General features: G+C 52.8%; 9 protein-coding genes across 10 annotated transcripts; 4 read left to right on the top strand and 5 right to left on the bottom strand.

Annotated features, from left to right (window-relative positions):
* Nucleotides 1–250: 250 nt before the first annotated feature.
* Nucleotides 251–1,228, top strand: CKM354_000967000 (guanine nucleotide exchange factor SDO1; the record flags this gene model as incomplete). Its single annotated transcript, XM_044805099.1, has 1 exon — nucleotides 251–1,228. The coding sequence occupies one exon, from the start codon at nucleotides 251–253 to the stop codon at nucleotides 1,226–1,228; it is 978 nt and encodes a 325-aa protein (XP_044661034.1).
* Nucleotides 1,229–1,431: 203 nt separating this feature from the next.
* On the bottom strand, nucleotides 1,432–2,097 carry CKM354_000966900 (uncharacterized protein; the record flags this gene model as incomplete). Its single annotated transcript, XM_044805098.1, has 2 exons — nucleotides 1,432–1,964; nucleotides 2,016–2,097. The coding sequence occupies 2 exons, from the start codon at nucleotides 2,095–2,097 to the stop codon at nucleotides 1,432–1,434; spliced, it is 615 nt and encodes a 204-aa protein (XP_044661033.1).
* A 944-nt stretch (nucleotides 2,098–3,041) lies between these two features.
* Nucleotides 3,042–4,041, top strand: CKM354_000966800 (uncharacterized protein; the record flags this gene model as incomplete). Its single annotated transcript, XM_044805097.1, has 2 exons — nucleotides 3,042–3,467; nucleotides 3,526–4,041. The coding sequence occupies 2 exons, from the start codon at nucleotides 3,042–3,044 to the stop codon at nucleotides 4,039–4,041; spliced, it is 942 nt and encodes a 313-aa protein (XP_044661032.1).
* A 205-nt stretch (nucleotides 4,042–4,246) lies between these two features.
* Nucleotides 4,247–5,191, bottom strand: CKM354_000966700 (uncharacterized protein; the record flags this gene model as incomplete). Its single annotated transcript, XM_044805096.1, has 3 exons — nucleotides 4,247–4,310; nucleotides 4,407–4,977; nucleotides 5,035–5,191. 3 exons carry the CDS (start codon nucleotides 5,189–5,191, stop codon nucleotides 4,247–4,249), a joined length of 792 nt encoding a protein of 263 aa, XP_044661031.1.
* A 564-nt stretch (nucleotides 5,192–5,755) lies between these two features.
* Nucleotides 5,756–7,732, bottom strand: CKM354_000966600 (uncharacterized protein; the record flags this gene model as incomplete). Its single annotated transcript, XM_044805095.1, has 7 exons — nucleotides 5,756–6,074; nucleotides 6,132–6,215; nucleotides 6,271–6,541; nucleotides 6,611–6,641; nucleotides 6,695–6,937; nucleotides 6,992–7,271; nucleotides 7,323–7,732. 7 exons carry the CDS (start codon nucleotides 7,730–7,732, stop codon nucleotides 5,756–5,758), a joined length of 1,638 nt encoding a protein of 545 aa, XP_044661030.1.
* Nucleotides 7,733–9,686: 1,954 nt separating this feature from the next.
* CKM354_000966500 (uncharacterized protein) lies at nucleotides 9,687–11,411 on the bottom strand (the record flags this gene model as incomplete). The annotated part of the gene is made up of 2 exons (XM_044805094.1): nucleotides 9,687–11,305; nucleotides 11,375–11,411. The coding sequence occupies 2 exons, from the start codon at nucleotides 11,409–11,411 to the stop codon at nucleotides 9,687–9,689; spliced, it is 1,656 nt and encodes a 551-aa protein (XP_044661029.1).
* Nucleotides 11,412–12,133: 722 nt separating this feature from the next.
* CKM354_000966400 (uncharacterized protein) lies at nucleotides 12,134–12,798 on the top strand (the record flags this gene model as incomplete). Of its 2 annotated transcripts, none has more annotated exons than XM_044805093.1 (2): nucleotides 12,134–12,206; nucleotides 12,392–12,798. In XM_044805093.1, 2 exons carry the CDS (start codon nucleotides 12,134–12,136, stop codon nucleotides 12,796–12,798), a joined length of 480 nt encoding a protein of 159 aa, XP_044661028.1. The 2 variants fall into 2 exon arrangements, with proteins under 2 accessions (XP_044661028.1, XP_044661027.1); XM_044805092.1 differs by having other exon boundaries at nucleotides 12,134–12,353; nucleotides 12,416–12,798.
* Nucleotides 12,799–12,966: 168 nt separating this feature from the next.
* On the bottom strand, nucleotides 12,967–14,520 carry CKM354_000966300 (uncharacterized protein; the record flags this gene model as incomplete). The annotated part of the gene is made up of 1 exon (XM_044805091.1): nucleotides 12,967–14,520. One exon carries the CDS (start codon nucleotides 14,518–14,520, stop codon nucleotides 12,967–12,969), a length of 1,554 nt encoding a protein of 517 aa, XP_044661026.1.
* Nucleotides 14,521–15,645: 1,125 nt separating this feature from the next.
* Nucleotides 15,646–17,868, top strand: CKM354_000966200 (uncharacterized protein; the record flags this gene model as incomplete). Its single annotated transcript, XM_044805090.1, has 5 exons — nucleotides 15,646–15,763; nucleotides 15,814–15,874; nucleotides 15,924–16,051; nucleotides 16,103–16,233; nucleotides 16,282–17,868. The coding sequence occupies 5 exons, from the start codon at nucleotides 15,646–15,648 to the stop codon at nucleotides 17,866–17,868; spliced, it is 2,025 nt and encodes a 674-aa protein (XP_044661025.1).
* Nucleotides 17,869–18,046: the final 178 nt, after the last annotated feature.

The raw sequence follows: 18,046 nt of genomic DNA, 5'->3' as shown, positions 1-18,046 counted from the left end.
GCTGAACCTAGATCATGCAAGGGCCGCGCTGGGATCAAAGCTCACCTTATCGCGATAGCGCCTTGGCGTGGATGACGCATATCGGCTCATCGTTCAGAAGTTCGCGTGCGGGCTTAAGGACACCAGACTCGAGCAAATAATTCCGACGCTGTTATATTCGACACGAATCCCCCACGGGCAACCGAGGACACAACTACGATCAGAATAGCATCGCAGCAGATTCCTCTCGCCTTATAAGGCACCCGTCAAAATGCCTTCCGCACAGATCAACCAGCCTTCAAATCAAATCAAATTGACAAATGTCAGTCTGGTGCGCATGAAGAAGGGCAAGAAGCGCTTCGAAGTCGCATGTTACAAGAATACTGTTACATCATTCCGGGCTGGAAACGAGACGGATCTCGACAATGTCCTGCAAATTCCAAACGTTTTTCTGAATGTCAGCAAAGGGCAAGTGGCGCCGAATGAAGATCTTAAAAAGGCTTTCCCTGGCATGACGAGAGACGAAATAGTGCTGGAGATCTTGAAGAAGGGTGAGATTCAGGTCGGCGAGAAGGAACGATCGCAAGAGCTGGATCGGGTGCACAAGGAGGTGATAGACATCGTGGCCGGGCGGCTGGTAGATCCAAAGAGCAAGCGGGTGTATACGACGGGCATGATCGAAAAGGCGTTGGATCAGTTGAGTAGCCAGGGTGGACACGCTGCAAGGGCAGCAGGCAAAGCGGGCGCTGCTGGTGGAGACCGCAGTCAAAGCAGAGACCAAAGCACACCAGCGGCTGGCTCAGGTGCAAGCACACCGGCAAAGAATGGAGAAACTGCAGAAGTGAAGATTGAGGAGAAGCCAAAGCCGAAGTGGACTGGAGTGGTCACGAATCGAAGTGCAAAATCGCAAGCACTGGATGCTATGAAAGCCCTGATCGCACATCAACCAATTCCTGTGGCGAGGGCGAGGATGAGGTTGCGAATCACTTGCCCAACGGACGTGCTAAAACAGAATGTCAAGACTGCACCAAAGACCGAGGGCGAGGAGGCCACGACGGGGAGTGTCAAGGACAAGATTCTCAGCCTTGTTGAGCAAGTGGAGACGGAAGAGAACACAGGCAAAGAATGGGAGTGCATAGCCTTCATCGAACCAGGAGCTTACAGGCTGTTGAACGACTTTGTCAGCACACAAACGAAAGGCAAAGCTAGGGCTGAAGTCCTGGATACGACAGTAACGCACGAAGATTAGGCATATCGAGCAAGTGCCTACGTTGAATATGCAGCGTTCGAGCGTCTATAAAAGCATCAGATAAAAGTCGAGTCACTATATTGTTCCTTCTGGGAGTCAGTTTGATTCGACGAACTTCAAATCCCATCGATATGCATTTGGCATACTAAGCTGTAACAGTAGGTAGGTGCCACGTGCACATCCTCTATACTTCTGCAGGCTTCTCATGTCCACCCAGAATCTCGATTCGCTTTTTCGGCCTCCTCTCCCATTCTCCTCATCCATCGCTCGACGAGCTCCTTATTCTCCTTCTCCAACTTCTCTGATCTCTGTTCTGCCATGTTCAACTGCAACTGCAAGCTCACCATCTCATCTTGTGCTTCTTCGACCAACTTTGCTTTGCCGCGAATCTCTTCTTCTCGATCTCGTAGCTTCCTCTCCACGTCCAGTTTCTGCTTCGTTAGACTCGTAATTTGTGCCGTGGAATCCTTGTGTGAAGCCTGCAGCTGGCTGAGTGAGGCGTTGAGCTCGGTCACTTGAGCTTGCAACGAGGATCGGGCGCGTTGGGTATTTGCAAGATCGGTGCGAAGGGTAGCTAATAACTCCGCTGCCTGACCTTCTGGCACGGGTGACTTGGTCGCTCCACGACCTTTGGTTGGAGTCGCGGTTCGATCGGGCAACGCGGGAGAGGCTGGTGTCGAGCTGGACAGAGTTGATGCCTTGGTCTGAGCGGCGGTGCGGTCGGCGAGCTTGGTGTCTACGTAGATCAGCATCTGCCACAGTGACAGGTAGGAATTGTACGCCGTACAAGCATCTATGTATGGCTTGTGGGCTTGTTCGCGGGCATCTCGAGCATCGAGTGCGGCAGAGTATTGCTCAATCCAGCTCATGGTGTCGGTATAGGTCGATTGCACGACCAGTTGACACTTTCTTCGCTGCGTCCTGGCATGATGGCTCTCTCGGTTGAGTAGGGAAGCTACCACTGAGGTGGAAGACAGCTGCGCATTCACTCCAGCTAGAAGTCAGAGTCTTGGCCGAAGCTTCGTCATCTGTTACGCTTTCCCTTTCGCATCAACATTAACATCATCATCATTCTGCACTCCTTTTCAAGGGAGACTCGATATCATCTACTATGCTCCATCCATAACTAATGCAGCGGATGCTCCGGACTTCGCAGAACGTGCAATGCCGCGCTCTACAATAAACAGTATCCAACACTCGCTAATCTGCAGAGTCCACAGTCGCGTAGGCTGTAGTCCGATTACAATTCCAAGTCCTAAACGATCAAGCTGGGCATATTGAGGGGGCAACAGGTCATCAGAAGTCTCTTCCAGCCTCATACAGTCCTCATGTATGCGTCGACAGTCTTCTCGGTGGCTGTCCCAGACGCTCTCCCACCTCAAACATCGTCCTTCTTGCACCACAAGATCTAAAACGGCGCTGGTCTGCGTTAGAGATGCACGCTCACTCAACCAAGTCAAGAGTAGTAGTCACGAAGCGAAATAGTACCAGTGCTTCGTAATCACAGAAGACGTTGTGCCAGCGCTGTCAATTTGTTCGCCAGGCAAGAGGAGCAATCGCGCCACAACCACGACCGTTGTCAGCGTGCCATGTGTGATTGTTTCTGAGATATGATGTTGGTCATTCGCTGTACAGTATCGTGTGAGCCTCGCACCAACGTGATAGCGAAGTTTGCTACGCGCTGCGTGAGGGAAGTATCTTACTGAGATATGTAGCAGGCGTGGTACAGCAGCTACCACAGTGGCTACTCAAGGAATCCGAAGAACAAAGACCCAGGACTATTGCAAGCTCACCCCGCTCTGTCATACCAGAGATGAACTTCAAGTTGATTGCAATTCCTCTGTTCTGCCACTTGGTAATGCTCGTTCAAGCAGTCCCGCGCGATCGCTTATGTGTCAAGATTGGCGTTACAGTATCAGGGACTGCTTCCACTTCGACCCCTGGAACGGCACTTGACCCTCGAGCCCCAGCAACTAGCTATAAGAGCGCTGTCAGGAAAGGCAGGAATCTCTGGGTGATCATGAACGATCCCTTGAAGACCACGCAAGCTACATGGACTGCTGCAGACGTACAGAAATGGGGCTGGGCTGTCAAGTCCGACCAGAACATCGAAGTCTTCAAAGACAAAACATCCGGGCTTGAGCAGCCTCTTGCATGGCTGCAGGTTTCGCCGGCTACAAGTCTGACTGTAAGGTTGGAGCACAATTCAGACGTCAAAGTCGATGGAGTTGAACACCCGGTACACACGTACAATACAGAGATCGTATGCTCCCCAACATCATATTGACGTTCATCAGGCGACCCATGCAGAATATTGTGGCGTGTACAATCCGGCTAAGGGCATCCTAATCGCATCCGACAGACATAGTCCAGCTTATCGAAAATCTACCACCACCAGCTTGCGCAAAGCGCCTTTGCCACTCTTGCAAAACTGGTCCGACCTCACGTTCCTGAGCTGGCAGCAACTTGCCATTGCAAATCAAGAGCAACAGGCACCCCTGCGCTACATCTTTGTCCGAGGCATTACGAATCGGAATACTCAGCAACTTATCATGGAGGCTATGCATGCCGATGGGTTCAAAAATGAGCTTCCGCTTCCGTGGCCCAACTTCTGGATGTTCACGCCAAATGATAAGGATGGCAGCATATCAGAACCATTTTTGGCTGTGCTTGGTACAGAGAACTTTGGCGGCATAGCATTTTTGCTGGCTCAGCATCAAGCTGCCTTGGGGAGGAAAACGATCAAAAGCATACGCATTTGGGGGGATGGAGGAAAATCGCCAGTGTTACACGGAATGGTGGATGTGCAATGAGATTTTACTGGCTGTGGTTGGCATGGCGGCAGACCTGTCAGAGCTGACGCAGCCAGTGTCTCAACAGCCAACGAATACTGCTATGTTTGTGACGAGCATAGAGCACAGAGCGCGTTACTTTGCTAGAGAGGTACCGACCCATTCTCCTTATCGATAATACATGTTTTGATACAATGATAAACGCCAGAAGTCCTTGATCCATTCCTCATACTCGATCGTCTGTCTCGTCTTGAACCACTTGAGCATAATCGCCCCTCACATACGGCGGCCTACACACATTGTCAACGACGTCTCTTCTGACATCGATCGGAAAGACGGCGGATGGCCGAGCTGTTGTTAAAGCGACACACACAGAGTGTACCTACTTCAAATAGTTCTTAATCCCAACGATAGCGGCCGTTCCAGCAGCAATGAAGCCCAATTGCGTCGACCAAGCGCTGTCGTAAGATCTTTGTCCCACACTCAAGGCGATCAAATCGTAGACCAAGCATCCTCCAAAGATCCAATCACTGAGGAAAGCCGCGCCACCAAATCCAAGCGCGGTAAGGGCCTTGACTGTAGTAGAAGGAATAGCATTCTTGTAGTACGCCACCGAAGTATTGTGAAGAGCATCGAGAACACCAATACCGGCAAAAGTCTTCGCGACAATGTGCGTCAGCACGCTACCAGTGTTGCCTGTATCCATGGGTTCCAATTGCGTGGCGGTGTAGAAGATTTGAGCAGTAGTGTTGATCATAACGAAGATGTTCGAGATGGACAATCTTTCGGCGTTCCAGAAGAACATCCAAGTCCCGATGCACACGTTTCCGAGTGCGTAGTATGGCACGAACTTGACAATGTGGTCAAGAGACTTCTTGTCTTGAGGGTTTTCTTTCTTGAGAGTCCATAGCTTGTAGAGCCAGGCTAGTTGGAAGAGTTGTTGTGGGAAGAAGAAGCCTAGACATTAATTAGCAAGACTTTCGTGTTTGTTGTTGAATTGCAACGGTTTCTTACCAGCAATGAAGAACGGCTGAGGGCTAAAGAAAGACAAGTTTCGATCGTGAATATCCTTCATATTCGGAGAGCTAAACATGCCATATTGCTGTGCCGCGAAGTCATAGAGGAAGGACGCTGGCGCCAGGTAGCGCGCTGTACTGAGTTCGACGCCCATGATGTGTTCGCTTGTGCTTCTTTGATTTTAAAGTGAAAATGTTCAGTCGAGTACCTGTAGAAGTGAAGCTGGTGATAGTCAATGATATATCACTTACATGTGCAACGCGTCTTCGATTACTATTGATCCTTGTTGTGATGCTGGGGAAGGATGGAATGATGCCATCATTGTCAGTACATCGTCACTTAGACTTTGATGATCGGAGCTTCGGATCGCGTGGCTCCGACCTTAGGAAGAACGACCCCTGGCGTGTCTCTCCACGACCACTTCTCGTGTGCATCAACAATATCAGCACAGCGCCAGCGACATCAAGAAAGTGAAATCGTACACGTACTAATAGTCGCTGCGAACCATGAGGTCGAGCCACTTCACGCGTTGGCGTTGACAACCGGTAGCATGATTGGGCGTCCAGTCTCGTGGCAAAAGGGCGTCCGGGCTGATGTGGACTGGAATGCAGTGACTGGAGTCGTCTGAAGACTGCAGAAACCGGGATATGTCGTTGAAAGCGCACCTTTGTGCAGTTGACATTATGCTAAAATGTGACAGAATCATACACGTCTCTCTTTACTCTTCAATCGTCACGGACTTTTGCCTTGCTGGGAAGTCACCTCCCTCAGCGGCAGCAGCGTCGCTGCTGTTCCTGCCACTTGTGTCGGCGCTATTTGGAAGCTTACTTCCATCCCACTTGGCGCTAGTGATAGGGTTGACACGGAGCATGTACATCGTGTCGATTTCCTCCAGGCTGCGATCCTTCGACTCAATGACGAAGAAGAAGACGATGACCGCCAGTGCCAAACAGCAACCAGCAAAGACCAAGCCGTAGAGGTAGTGGATCGCGTCCGTGATGAATCTGGTGAAGAACGACATTAAAAAGTTCCAGAGCCTGCAGAGGGAATTAGCAACAGGCCTCTGCCAACAAGTCCATCCGGAAAGATCTTACCAGTTCGAGGCAGTGGCGAGAGCCATTGCTGGTCCGCGATACTTCATAGGGTAGAGCTCTCCCACAACGGCCCACACAAGTGGTCTGGCAAGCAAGTCAGTAAGGCCACGGAATGTATCGGTAGACGTCAACAACTTACCCCCAGGTTGTCGCAAACGCAGCGATGAAGAGGCACGAGAAGACGATAAGGACATTGCCGGGAGCGGGTGTGTTCTGGGGGTTGTCTCCGTCCAGCGCAAACTGGCCGACGAAAGAATACACCATGAAACACATGAACATCCAGAGTGCTCCGACGATGAGCGCATTACGGCGACCACACTTTTGCACAACGTAAAGGCCGCCAATCGTGCAGGCCACGTTGACAGTGCCGAGGATGATTTGGGTGACAAACGAGTTCTCAAGGCCAGTCGCTGTGTAGATCATAGTCAGCCTCACAGATTCCTCGAGCTCAGCCTATCATCAGCCGCATATTTACTAACCTTTAAAGATGGTGGTGCCGTAGTAGAAGAACTGAAGATTTTGTCAGTAAGCTGAAGCAGATCCATGAAGAATGCTGAACTCACGAAGTTTGCACCAGTAAGCTGTTGGCCGGCCTGAAGCACGACACCAAGAGCAACCCGGTAGAACATACGAGGTCCGGTGAAGAGCTCGATCCATTTGGCCTTTCCGGCAGCGGTCTCTTCTTCGTGCTTGACACGAATGTCATTCATCAAGATGTTGATCTCGCGGCTGTCTTGTGCAAGACCTCCGAGTCTTGCCAGGGTAGCACGGCACTCTTCCACACGGCCTTTTGCATACGCATAACGCTGAAAAATGTCAGGAACTGGTTCAACTGCTTGTACAGATCTAGCCAAACTTACAGGACTCTCTGGGAGGAACAGGATGCCAACACCAAGGATGATAGCCCACAGGAATGAGAGACCATTGGGAATGCGCCAGGAGCTGCTGTTGCTGTTCTCCGAAGTTCCCCAATCGACCATCTCAGCAGTCCAGATACCCAAAGTGATGAAAAGTTGGTAGCTTGCGACAAGCACACCACGAATGATCGCAGGAGAAGATTCGGATTGGTACATAGGCACCAACACGGAAAGGGCGCCGATACCGAGACCGTTGACTAGACGTCCAATGGCAAATTGGTACCTGGTCGTCATCAGTTGTTGAAATGCGATGTGAACAGCCTCATCGACTCACCAAGCGCTCTGGGAAGAGATCTCAATAACAGTTCCAATCATGCAGAAGAATGAAGAGACAGAGATCGAGAGCTTGCGGCCCAGGGTGTCGGCAATCTTTCCTGCGATCAGGGCTCCGAAAAGGCATCCGACGCAAAGAAGACCAGTAATAGTTCCTTGACGAGCTGCGGAGAATTCGATAGTGCCATCAGGGAGAATGGTACCAAATCGACGACCATAGTCTTCCATAGAGAAGAAACCCGAGATCTGACCAGAGACATAACCGAACATGAAACCACCTATAGACGCCACCAGTCCCAGGAAGACGGCCATGAAAGTGACCTTCTGTCCATCTGCAACGTTCGGGGATGGAGCCTTCTCCAATTGGTTGGCCTGCTGAGCCTCGCGCTCAGTGCGCTTGAGGAAAGGCATCTTGTCGTCAGACCTCGATGAAACCGCGAGAATAAGGAGAAAGAGAGACGGATGAGAGTGGAAAGAAGAAGAGAGGGGTGGCTTGCCCTTTATTCGAACCTAGACGGCAACACGAGCGACTTACGGAGGGCAGAACAACGTTTGCAAAGGCACTGGAGTAGCGGGGCCTCGTTGACGGAGGCCCGTGGAATTCCCACATTGGCAAGTGCGTGATCTCGTGGGATGCAAAACTTTGTTCTTGCTGTTCGCCCTTGTTGACCGTGCCGACATGCGAGGTGTTCGGACCATCGCCACTCTATTCAGATCCGATGAATGGAGCCTAGAAGCACGCTTTTAGTGGACCTTTTCACCGAAAAATGCCACGAGGTTGGAACAGATATTGCGTAGAGCGCGAGGCAATTCTCTGGTAAATTGCCACCGTCGTCCTAGTCTGCTGCGATAGTCTGTCATATGACGACAATACTGTAGCATCGAGGCGTGCGAGGTGATGAGTGCCGTGCTTCGAACCGCGCGGGACATTGTTCGGCGCTGTTGAGAAATTTGCTATCCGTGGCCAACATAGAGCATATTCGTAGAGAACCAGAGTGAGGTCTGACGTGCAGAGGGCCCACATATAGTGGAACAGGTCTGTTCAAAAAGAGTTTTACTGGGATCAAGCTGACAAGTCACGTCGCTGTGGTTATCGACAGGGGTGGTGATGGCGTTGCGGCACGAGCCTAGTTCTTCTTAGTGAGTGCCGTCTGGAAGCCTCGTCGATCATGTTCAACAGCACTTCATGACAGCTTTTCCACAACGACTACTCTTCACGGACCCGAGCCAAGATGGGCCCAGAAGATCTCACGGTGTATGGCCCCGTTCTTTCTTTTATAATACCTACTACCAAAGGTCAACAAGCAAACGCGGACATAAGAATGTTGCAGAGTGGAGCATCGAACGACAAATCTCATGCCACCGAGATACGGCCTAAGCTGGATCCACACTCTGACCTGGTGGATCTCCTCTATCAATCACAACGCAGAGATGCGACTGCAGGATGAAGGTCGGTCAAAGCACGAGACAGACTCGGAAAGCTTGACGCACGCCGAGCACACGCTAGAACATGCTACGAATGCGCATAGAACGTAGTGGTTCCGGCATCCGATAAGGAAAAATGTAACCTCATCACATGTACGAGACGTTCCATATGGCCTGTTCGTGCTTCTCAACTATGCGGTTGGACCGCACCATTGGCTCATCAGTCTCGAGCAGATAAGTTTCTTGGAAACGCACTGAGAAAGTGGGAGAGCTTCTTCCGGATGTGCTGACGAGAACGAGGATTCTGCCAGCGAGGTTGTTTGAGGAAACGGGATTGAGAGAATGGCCGTAATACGACCGCTCTGCCCATGGCACGCAAACGCGTCTCCGGATGGCACGACGGCGCAACGCGGATGCCACACGACTGGAAGTTTGACCACGACGCCGAAAACCCGCATTGAAGTGACCGCTACTTCAGGAGCATCCGAAGTGCCAATGGTGCCAGTAAAGTATGTGCAGCACTTCCAGTCGAAGCTGCGACAGCGCACTCTTTGCTGTCGCATTATCGCCGATTCTTCCGGTCCTGCAATCCCTAGACTGACCTGTAGAGCACTCTCCTGCGCTTTCGAAGGACCGTCCAGGATGCAGGAGTCCGTGGCTCTTCGATGATGGAGAACAGTACAGTCCGCCACTTGGACAGCGAACGAAGGACCTACGCGCACCACTTCGAGTAGCACGCCCTCGCCTCCGGATCGGGACCACTCCATTCAAGAACGATACCGCCGCGACAAAGGAAAGCTATTTGCAAGAAAATGGATGCTGACTGGACATGGCTCGTGATTTATGTATAGAACAACGCAAGGAGGTATCTCAAACTCAGACTCGTTAAAAACCGCTGCTCTCAACCCTTTTCAAGCAGGACAAGCTGCAAAGAGGAGTGCTATCGCCTGGTCTCGATGGGGCTCACATCCTGGCCTCCAGGCTGCTCATTTGGGGTATACGCGCCGCCGGCACCGTGCATACTCAGGCCGTTTGTAGCGCTTTGCTGCCGACCAACATAGGACTGAGTGATCTCGGTGTTGTGGTATGGGCCCAATGCAGGGCGGGGAGGCGACGATGGACTAACGGCGTGCCCCTCGGGCGGATGCAGCGGCGACACCTTTGGTTGCTCAACCGAATAGGCGTTCTCGAGCTCGTTGGTATTGTTGCGCTTCGGTGGTGCGAATCCTTCCGGTTCCTTCTCGATCGTGAAGGATCGCACATGATTAGAACTCTGCTGCTGCTGCTGTCGATCGAAGTCGTCGAAAGAGACCGTTTGCGGGTGATGCTGTGACGCAGGCGGGAATGCACTGTGTTGGCTAGGTGCTGGATCGGCAAAGGGATTGGCCGCCTCTTGAGGTCGAGGAGGCATTTGCGGTGGTGCTGCTTGTTGTCCTGCAAAAGCTCCGCTTGGTGGAGGTCCACTGGGTGGCTGGTATCCTCCGTATGCCTGGTAGTTGCCAGTATCATAGGTATTCGCTTGACTCGTCAACGGAGCCGCGAATGCACTATTAGACTGTTGCTGTTGTCCTGGCGGAGGTCCAGGTGGAGGAGTGAAGGCGCTGGCGAGGTTTTCCGTGCCTGATTGCGTGCTTTGCTCAGGGCTGGTAGAGACACCCATCGCTCGTCTGGCAGCCAGGAGGGCCCGCTGATAGCGACTGGTCGCCAAGCTCAGCTGCTCATTCGTCTCGATCAATGTGGCCATTGTATCATGGTCGGGCGCCGGCTCGGTGGCGTTGATGTACGTCTGCATGCTCTTCTGTGCGCTCTGGCAACGCTCGCTGAATTCCTTGATCAGTTCGTTGTTCACGAAGTCCTCAGTGGGTGTACTCTGCACCAGCTGCAGTAGTATCTTGGCTGTGTTCTTTGCCTCTTCGATCCTGCTCGCCAGCTCCACTGCTGACGGCAGTCCAGATTGTCTATTTCTCCGACCACTTGCGCCAGATCTCTCATAACCATGTGCAGGTGCCTGGTATCCATCCTGGCCCATGAACGCAGCTCTCTGCCCGCCTACGCTAAAGCTGGCGGCCTGCCCCTTCTCCTTCCTCCACATCTGGAACAATCCGTGCAGTCCCTCATCGTATGCCTTGTCATTTTCCAGGTGATCAAGCGTCTCGCGCAGGATCTGTTGTGTGCTCTGGTCTCTGCAGTTCCGCAGCATCTCCTTGACAGTGTTCACAAAGCTCTTATCGAAGTTCCGCGTGAACCGGGGCCCCGGGTTGTCGCTCAAGATGCGAATGAGCATGATGGCGTTGTACTGCACATATGGCTTCGGCGACCATTCTTTGCCCAAGAACTTCTTGATCTGTAGAGCAGCGTTTGCGGCGGCAGCGGGCGACGATTCGGCGGATTCGACGATGACAGGCAGATGAAGCACCTCCTCCCCGCCATTGTTGTTTGAGCCAGATTCGCAGAACAGTCGGATTGCCTGCTGGACGTTCGCTTCGGGCGAGTCGAGGGGAGCATTGTCGAACTGGTGGTTGGCTGCATCGCCGCGACTCCCGCCTCGCATGGACAGACCTGACAACGCGCGCACTCGTCAGCTTGCACCCTCTGAGGCGCCATGGCGAGTGTTGCAGGCCCACGTACTCTTCGTCCGTCCAAGGAGTCCTTTGAACTTGTTCATGGTGAGCTGCAGAATGGAACGCACTATCCAAGCAACAGACAGCAACCCACTGCGAGTGAAGGTGCGGCAGCCAGTCGTATGTATAGGCAGCAGAGTACTGTCTAGATTGAGCTTACATGGAACCAGGGTTGTGCTGCTGCCGAAGAACTAAGGGTCCGGGTGCTTGTGCATAACTCGCCAAGCCTCCCGACGCGTCATTTCGCGTGGGCGCGGTATAGAAGTCTCTCTGCATCGACGCTGCTCGAACATCTTGGCCATGGCGACCGCCTCTGTTGATCACGCGGCATTCGCGCAACTGTCTTGCGCGGCCAGCGACATCATCGCAGCACTTGCCACTAACACTCTCTAGCAAGGCAGCAGCAGGAACAGCCTTGCGTGGCATCGATCTGAGCGTTTCGCCGAACAAAAGCCCGTACCGGATTGCTATGCTGGAGAACACCACGATCTAGCCCAACCCCTCCGCGCCCCAGGAGCGCATGGTTCGGTGAACAACCCAAAGCTCATATGTCGACGGAGAGCGAGTGTTCTCCAAGGCAATCGCGCGAACTCGAACCATGTAGTGCTTCAATTGATTGCTCAATCGCTCAATCGCTCGATGGAGGTCTTGAATACTGTCCGCCAGTACGCTGTGCAATTATTCACTATGTTCAAAGGCACGAACTACTTCTACGTGCAATGCTTTGCATACCAAGCTCGACTCTTGACAAGCTCGCAAAGGCATCATGCTTGTCGATACCTCGAGAGCGTACGAGCAGCTGGACGTGGGAAAGCGAAACGACACCTCGAATAATCTGGGTGAGAGGCAAACACATGAAAACACCAGAAACAGATGCAGACTGTCAGAGCTTCCACGAGAGTTACGTGACTGTATCTACCACTACACGGCGTTTTTCCATATTCGCGATGTAGGAATTGGCCGGACGCCAGGGCTCCTGCGCGCGAGTGAGCATCTCTCCCAAAGGGATAGACGTTTCTCCTAGAATTGCGAGCTGACCTCTGCGCAGACAGGCAGCTCCGTCATGAGTTCAGCGACACGCTCTACATTTCGAAGCTGCAGAGTCTCCATTACTACGATCACGGCAAGTGGCAGACCTCCCGCTCCAGTTCCTTGCTGCGTGCGCTGCTAGAGTGCAGTAATCGCATGGTCGTAGACTTTGCTGGAAGACTACTAGGAACAAGCCGCGATCAAGCTGAGCGACTCGCAGAGTTCAACAGCAAAAATATTGATCCAAGTGCAGTAGCGGGTATTCTCGAACTGGTCGGAACTTATGGGCGATCCTGTATCAATGTGGCCTTCGCGCGGACCATGATCGAAGCCCATGCTGCTGAGAGTTCGGATTACGACTCTGCGGAAGTTTCGCTCAAGCGCAGGAAAGGTGGGCACTAGGCTCATGGGCATGAGCATTTGGACGCAACCGTGTCGTGAAGACGCTCTCAAGCATTTGCCTGGCTTGCTTTTCGCGTGGCTAGAACATTGGAACACGTCCAAGACAATATGTTGGCAAGCACTCAACAGTGCATTTTCGCAGAGCTGAGCCCATGAGTTTCATGATTCTCATTGTGCGTCTTCGTCCTCTTCCTCGTCCTCGTCGTCCTCCACGATCTTCTCTACAATCAAATTGCCACTTCTGCCGATCCTGTCTCGAATGGTACCCTTGCCTTCCACGTCAAACACCTCTCGAGGCATAGGTGACACAAGTCTGAACTTGTATGCATGTTCGTAGTCATCCTCTGGTTCTTGCGCAGCCTTTTCTGATGGCGATTCAAGCTCGTCGTAACATTCCACAAAAGCATACAGCTCCTCCAGCTCAGCATCATGTCCGAATCGTCGGATCACACGCTCGCCCGATGGCATCCTTACACTGATCCTAACTGCGTCCTTGATCTCTGTCCCAGGTTCGCTCGGTATGCGCTGTGCTCTCCACGTCCTCCACCGTGCCAGATTACGAGCCTCCCTGCTCTTGCGCTCGGCTGCCTCTGCTCGCTCGCGCTCGGCCTTCTCCTTCGCAGCCTCCTCTTCTCTCCTCTTCCGAGCTTTCTCGCGATCTAAAGCCAGGGAACGTTCATAGGCGCTTTCTTGCTCTTGCCTCAGGTTTCTGGTAGCTTGCTGCTCCTGACGTTGCCGCCGCACTCGGTCTAGTTCCGCATTCTGATTCTGCATCGCTGTCTGTATCTTCGAGACTAGCTCCTGTGCGGTGACCGGGCCTGCGGAACTTGCAATCTTCGACATTGCGGTCGATGAGACAGAGGGCGTGTGGACCACGAGAGCAGTGTACGGGAACTTGCTCACGTTCAAAGCAGTGCTGACCTGGTACGCCTCTGCGTCTTGCACAGTGCCTGCCCAAAGTACCACATTGTTATTAGGGTTCTTCACAAACTCCACGAACTCCGGCGCAAGAAGTGTATCTCTTGCAAAAACAGCGTTGTCATCATGCTCAGGCGATAGCAAGACAACCAGTAGAAACTTCAGATCTCTCTTTGCAATATCAAACGCTTGTGCATATCCTCCTTCGTGAAATGGCAGTGTGCCGTGCTCGACTCCGTGCTCCTCCTCAAATTCGCGAATAAAACGTGCTGCCGTATCCCTCGGCGCCAGCGGCCTGCGTGAAGCATCTCGAGAAGGCCGTGAAGTTCGTCCGGACCAAAAGCGTGCTAATAGCCGCGGTAGGAAAGGAAAGAGATATCCAATGCCGCCAAATAGTCGCTGAAAAACGGTGTAGGCAACGCTAAATGGGAAGAGGATAATTGTGAAGGGGAAGGGCAATTGCTGTATGAGTTGAGACTCAGGAGTCGGTACCACTCGTGGTGCTGGTTCTAACCCGGAGGCTCGGCTTCGTCGTGACGACCTGACGGGAATGCCATCCATGAGAGTCTCCGCTCGGCGAGCATCCTGCGCTGGAGGCGGCACACGAGCAGCTTCGGCAGCAGGATCGATGGTCTCGGCGTCGCCATCGAAGAAGCGCGTGATGGCGATCTGTGCATTCCACTGGCACTTTTGAAGAAGAGGTATCGCGGACTCGAGGTCCTGGTCCGTCACTGAAGTGTACTGCTGAAGAGCGAGCTGCTGCGATTCGGTCAAGGCCGATAAGTCTAACGAAGGTTGAGCCATGTTTGCTCTCGGCTTGCGCAGATGGAAAAGGAGCGCTGGTCGCAGCCGCAGGAGAGGGCAAGGCGAATGTATATGAAAGGACAGTTATCTATTCGAAGTGATGAGCAGGCACCGCGACTTTCGAGCTACATCATGCCGATGCCGCGCCGGCGATCCACAGCGCTGGGCCGCCGTGTGCCTCAGGCTGTCACAGGCAAACAAGGCCGCTTGCGTGGTTCCGTGGTTTCAAAGACACGAGCGAGTCGCGGGATCGGCCACCAAGTCGGGCGTTGACGACCTCATGCGTCCCATGGTCTGACGGCGCGCTGATTGTCCTCCTCCCACGCCGCTTTCCTTCAGCGTGTCGCGTGCGCGGCAGACAGCATCGGTCGCACCGCGCCTTTCTGTCCACTCTTCTGATCGCACCTGCTTCCTCCAGATTCACGACCCGGCATACGTTGATGGATTCGCGATGGAAGAGCAACAACCGCCAGCAACACGCGCCTGCTGACTCCGATTCACGACTACCCATTGGTCTCGGCCGCACTTGTCTTGATTATCAGAGGTATGTACCTCGTTACCCTTGCAGTCTTTGTGTTCAGAAGTCGGCCCCGGCCATTCGTTGTCGACGAGCTCTCGCGTGTTTTCCACCATGAAATATGTCTTAGTCGCACGTGGATCTCTGTGCAATCGAGCAAAACTCTTTCGCTGAAAGGGGAAATTCCGTTCAAGTCCGAGTCCTGATTCTGAACATTGCAGAAGCGCCAACACTTCTTTCGCTGTCTGGACGTATTGCGGAGGACCTATTACCAGGTCGAGCGAGAAATTGCTGAACTCTTACTTTTGACCTCTGCTCGGGACGGCAAGCCTTTGGAGCGATACACTGGTGTAGCTGAAATTCCTACTAAAGGCCAAACTTTGACTTGTTCCTCTGTATAGCGCGACGCGCAGGTCAGGCCCGCCGATCGGAAAGGCGGCGCAGAATTACCAACAAGTCCTATCATTCCACCTGGTCGACACCGGATATCGTATCTCCAGTGAGCCTTATCGCAAGCAATCGAGGAGCTCTCGCGCCGGCCACAGTTCGCGACGTTTGGTTGCCTGGGGCAAGAGCATCGTCACCGTACCATCGCTTTGGGTGATGGTATGGCAAACGTAACATCCCGTGTCGGCGACTCGAGGCGTTCTAACAGACATGAGAATCGTCCTCCGGGACAGTCGCAGCTTTGTCGAAACGGACCGGGTTGCAGGAAGAGGGAAGAAGGTTTGTACATCATATCACAGGTAGAAACACAACCTCTTACCGAGATCCAGGCACCTGCTACTACAGTCACGATTATTCCGATTCTATGTCGCCCAATGGCTCCAACAATACGTCAGTCCATTCTGTCCAGCTTCAGAGCCTCCTCATTGACAGACTCCAGGTCCAACAGGGCGCTCAATGTTCAATCACCAGCATTTACACCCACACTCGCTCACGCTAGACCGGCGAAACCAATAGGCATATCGCCAAAGGCAGCAGCCGCTGCCACGTTCACTCCGCGAGGTGCAGGTAAACGACCACGAGGACCTGAGCATCATAGACGAGGCTCATCTCTAACAGGGTCTTCGACTCCTGTCGCACCCGCTCATGGCAAGCATCCGTCAGCAGAATTCGTGCCGCAGCAATCCTTTCAGCAGGTGTCGCCGATGATTGAGTTCGTACCTGGGCAGCAGTTCGTGCCTTCATCCAGCGTAAGTTCGATGCATCATCCATCTTTCGCGGGCCTGACACGAGTCCAGATGGATGCACAAGCGCAAGTGACGCATCAGTACAATCCGTACAGCGACAATGTCTTCGCACCACAGGGTTTGAGCGGTCTAGATGGTGCACATGTTCAGCTCAACCCATATGCACAGCAGCCCGGAACAGCTGGCGTTCAGACTTATTATCACAATTCCGCGGACTTGTCTTACCCACTTCATTACCACCTCTATGCGCCTTTTGGTCCACGGCGGGAGAACATGGCGGCATACCAGCGCAGTACCACTGACTTCTTCATCCCGGACGATCTACGGGAAGACCTTCAGCGGAAGTCGGAGATGACTTTGCAGACGTTTGCTAATAGCACGCTTCCACAAAGTGTCGAGCACTTTCATTCACTTGTTGCGCTCAACGTCGGTAACTCTAAGAGCCCGTCCACATTCGGATATCCGAGCTCAGTTTACAAGGCTACGTCCAGCAATGATGGGCATACATATACGCTTCGACGCATCGCAGGATTCCGTCTCCACAGTGAAGCTCAAGTGCGACCCATCAATGCATGGAAACGAATAAGCAATGCCAGCCTGGTCACTGTGATCGATGCATTCACGGGAAGGTGGTTTGGCGATAGTTCTCTCATTATCGTCACTGACTACCACCCACGCTCCCAAAGCCTGGCGGAGAAACACTTTGGCTCGCAAAGACACGCAAACAAGCACAACGGGCAAGTCATGCCCGAGAACGAACTCTGGGGGTACATTGTTCAGCTTGCAAGCGCTTTACGGACGATTCATGGCGCAGGTCAAGCAGCGCAGACTGTGATGGCGTCCAAGGTCCTCCTCACGTCAAAGAACCGAATACGATTGAACGGATGTGGCGTCTTTGATATAATACAATACGAAAACAAGCCTTCCATGCTCGAACTGCAACGAGGAGATCTCCAAGATCTTGGAAAGCTTATACTAGGAATTGCTACACGAAATCAGGTGGCCCATCAGAATGTTCAAAAGGCGCTTGACTTGGTCGGCCGGTCTTACTCGGAACGGTTCAGGTCATGCGTCGCTTGGCTGCTTGCGCCTCCTCCTATACAACAGGACTGCGAGCCAGGAGCTATCGCCACGCAGAATGCCGATTACAGCGCGAACGCTTTGCTTGTCAATATTGCCGACAAGATTATGGGGGTATACGACAGTGCGCTGCACTACGAAGATGAAATCACTTCCCAACTCGTCCGGGAACTAGAAAATGGCCGTGCTGTTCGACTTCTGACCAAGCTTGCCGTTATTTTGGAGCGACCAGATATCAGCCTCACAAGCAACTCCCGCGGAAACCCAGCGCTCTTGAACCAACCATCAGCTTCTTGGTCGGAGACTGGTGAGCGTTACTACTTGAAATTGTTCCGAGACTACGTTTTCCATCAGGTCGACGCAGAAGGAAGACCAGTGTTGGACCTCGGACATATGTTGACATGTCTGAACAAAGTTGATGCCGGGATTGACGAGAAGATCCAGCTTGTCAGTCGAGACGAAGAGAGTGTGTTTGTTGTAAGCTACAAGGAGGTGAAACGAGGGATAGAGAATGCGTGGATGGAGCTATTGAAGGCTTCAAATCCGGCGAGACGGTAGTACTGGACATATGCATTGATCCCAGTGTGTTGACGCTGGAGCGAAGGGAGCTGCACAGAGGTGCCGAGATGTTGGGAAGCACTAACATCGCTGTTGGGTAGCCAGCAACGCAAATAGAGCAGATCGAGATGAATGCAAAAACACGAGTAAAATAGAATGTAGAAAGTCGCGCAGCAGT

This window comes from Cercospora kikuchii (genome assembly GCF_019650295.1).
Source record: "Cercospora kikuchii DNA, contig_00006, whole genome shotgun sequence".
In the NCBI taxonomy this organism is placed as follows: domain Eukaryota; kingdom Fungi; phylum Ascomycota; class Dothideomycetes; order Mycosphaerellales; family Mycosphaerellaceae; genus Cercospora; species Cercospora kikuchii.
Note: the sequence above shows the minus strand (reverse complement) of the source record. Positions and strands in the feature narration are given on the sequence as shown.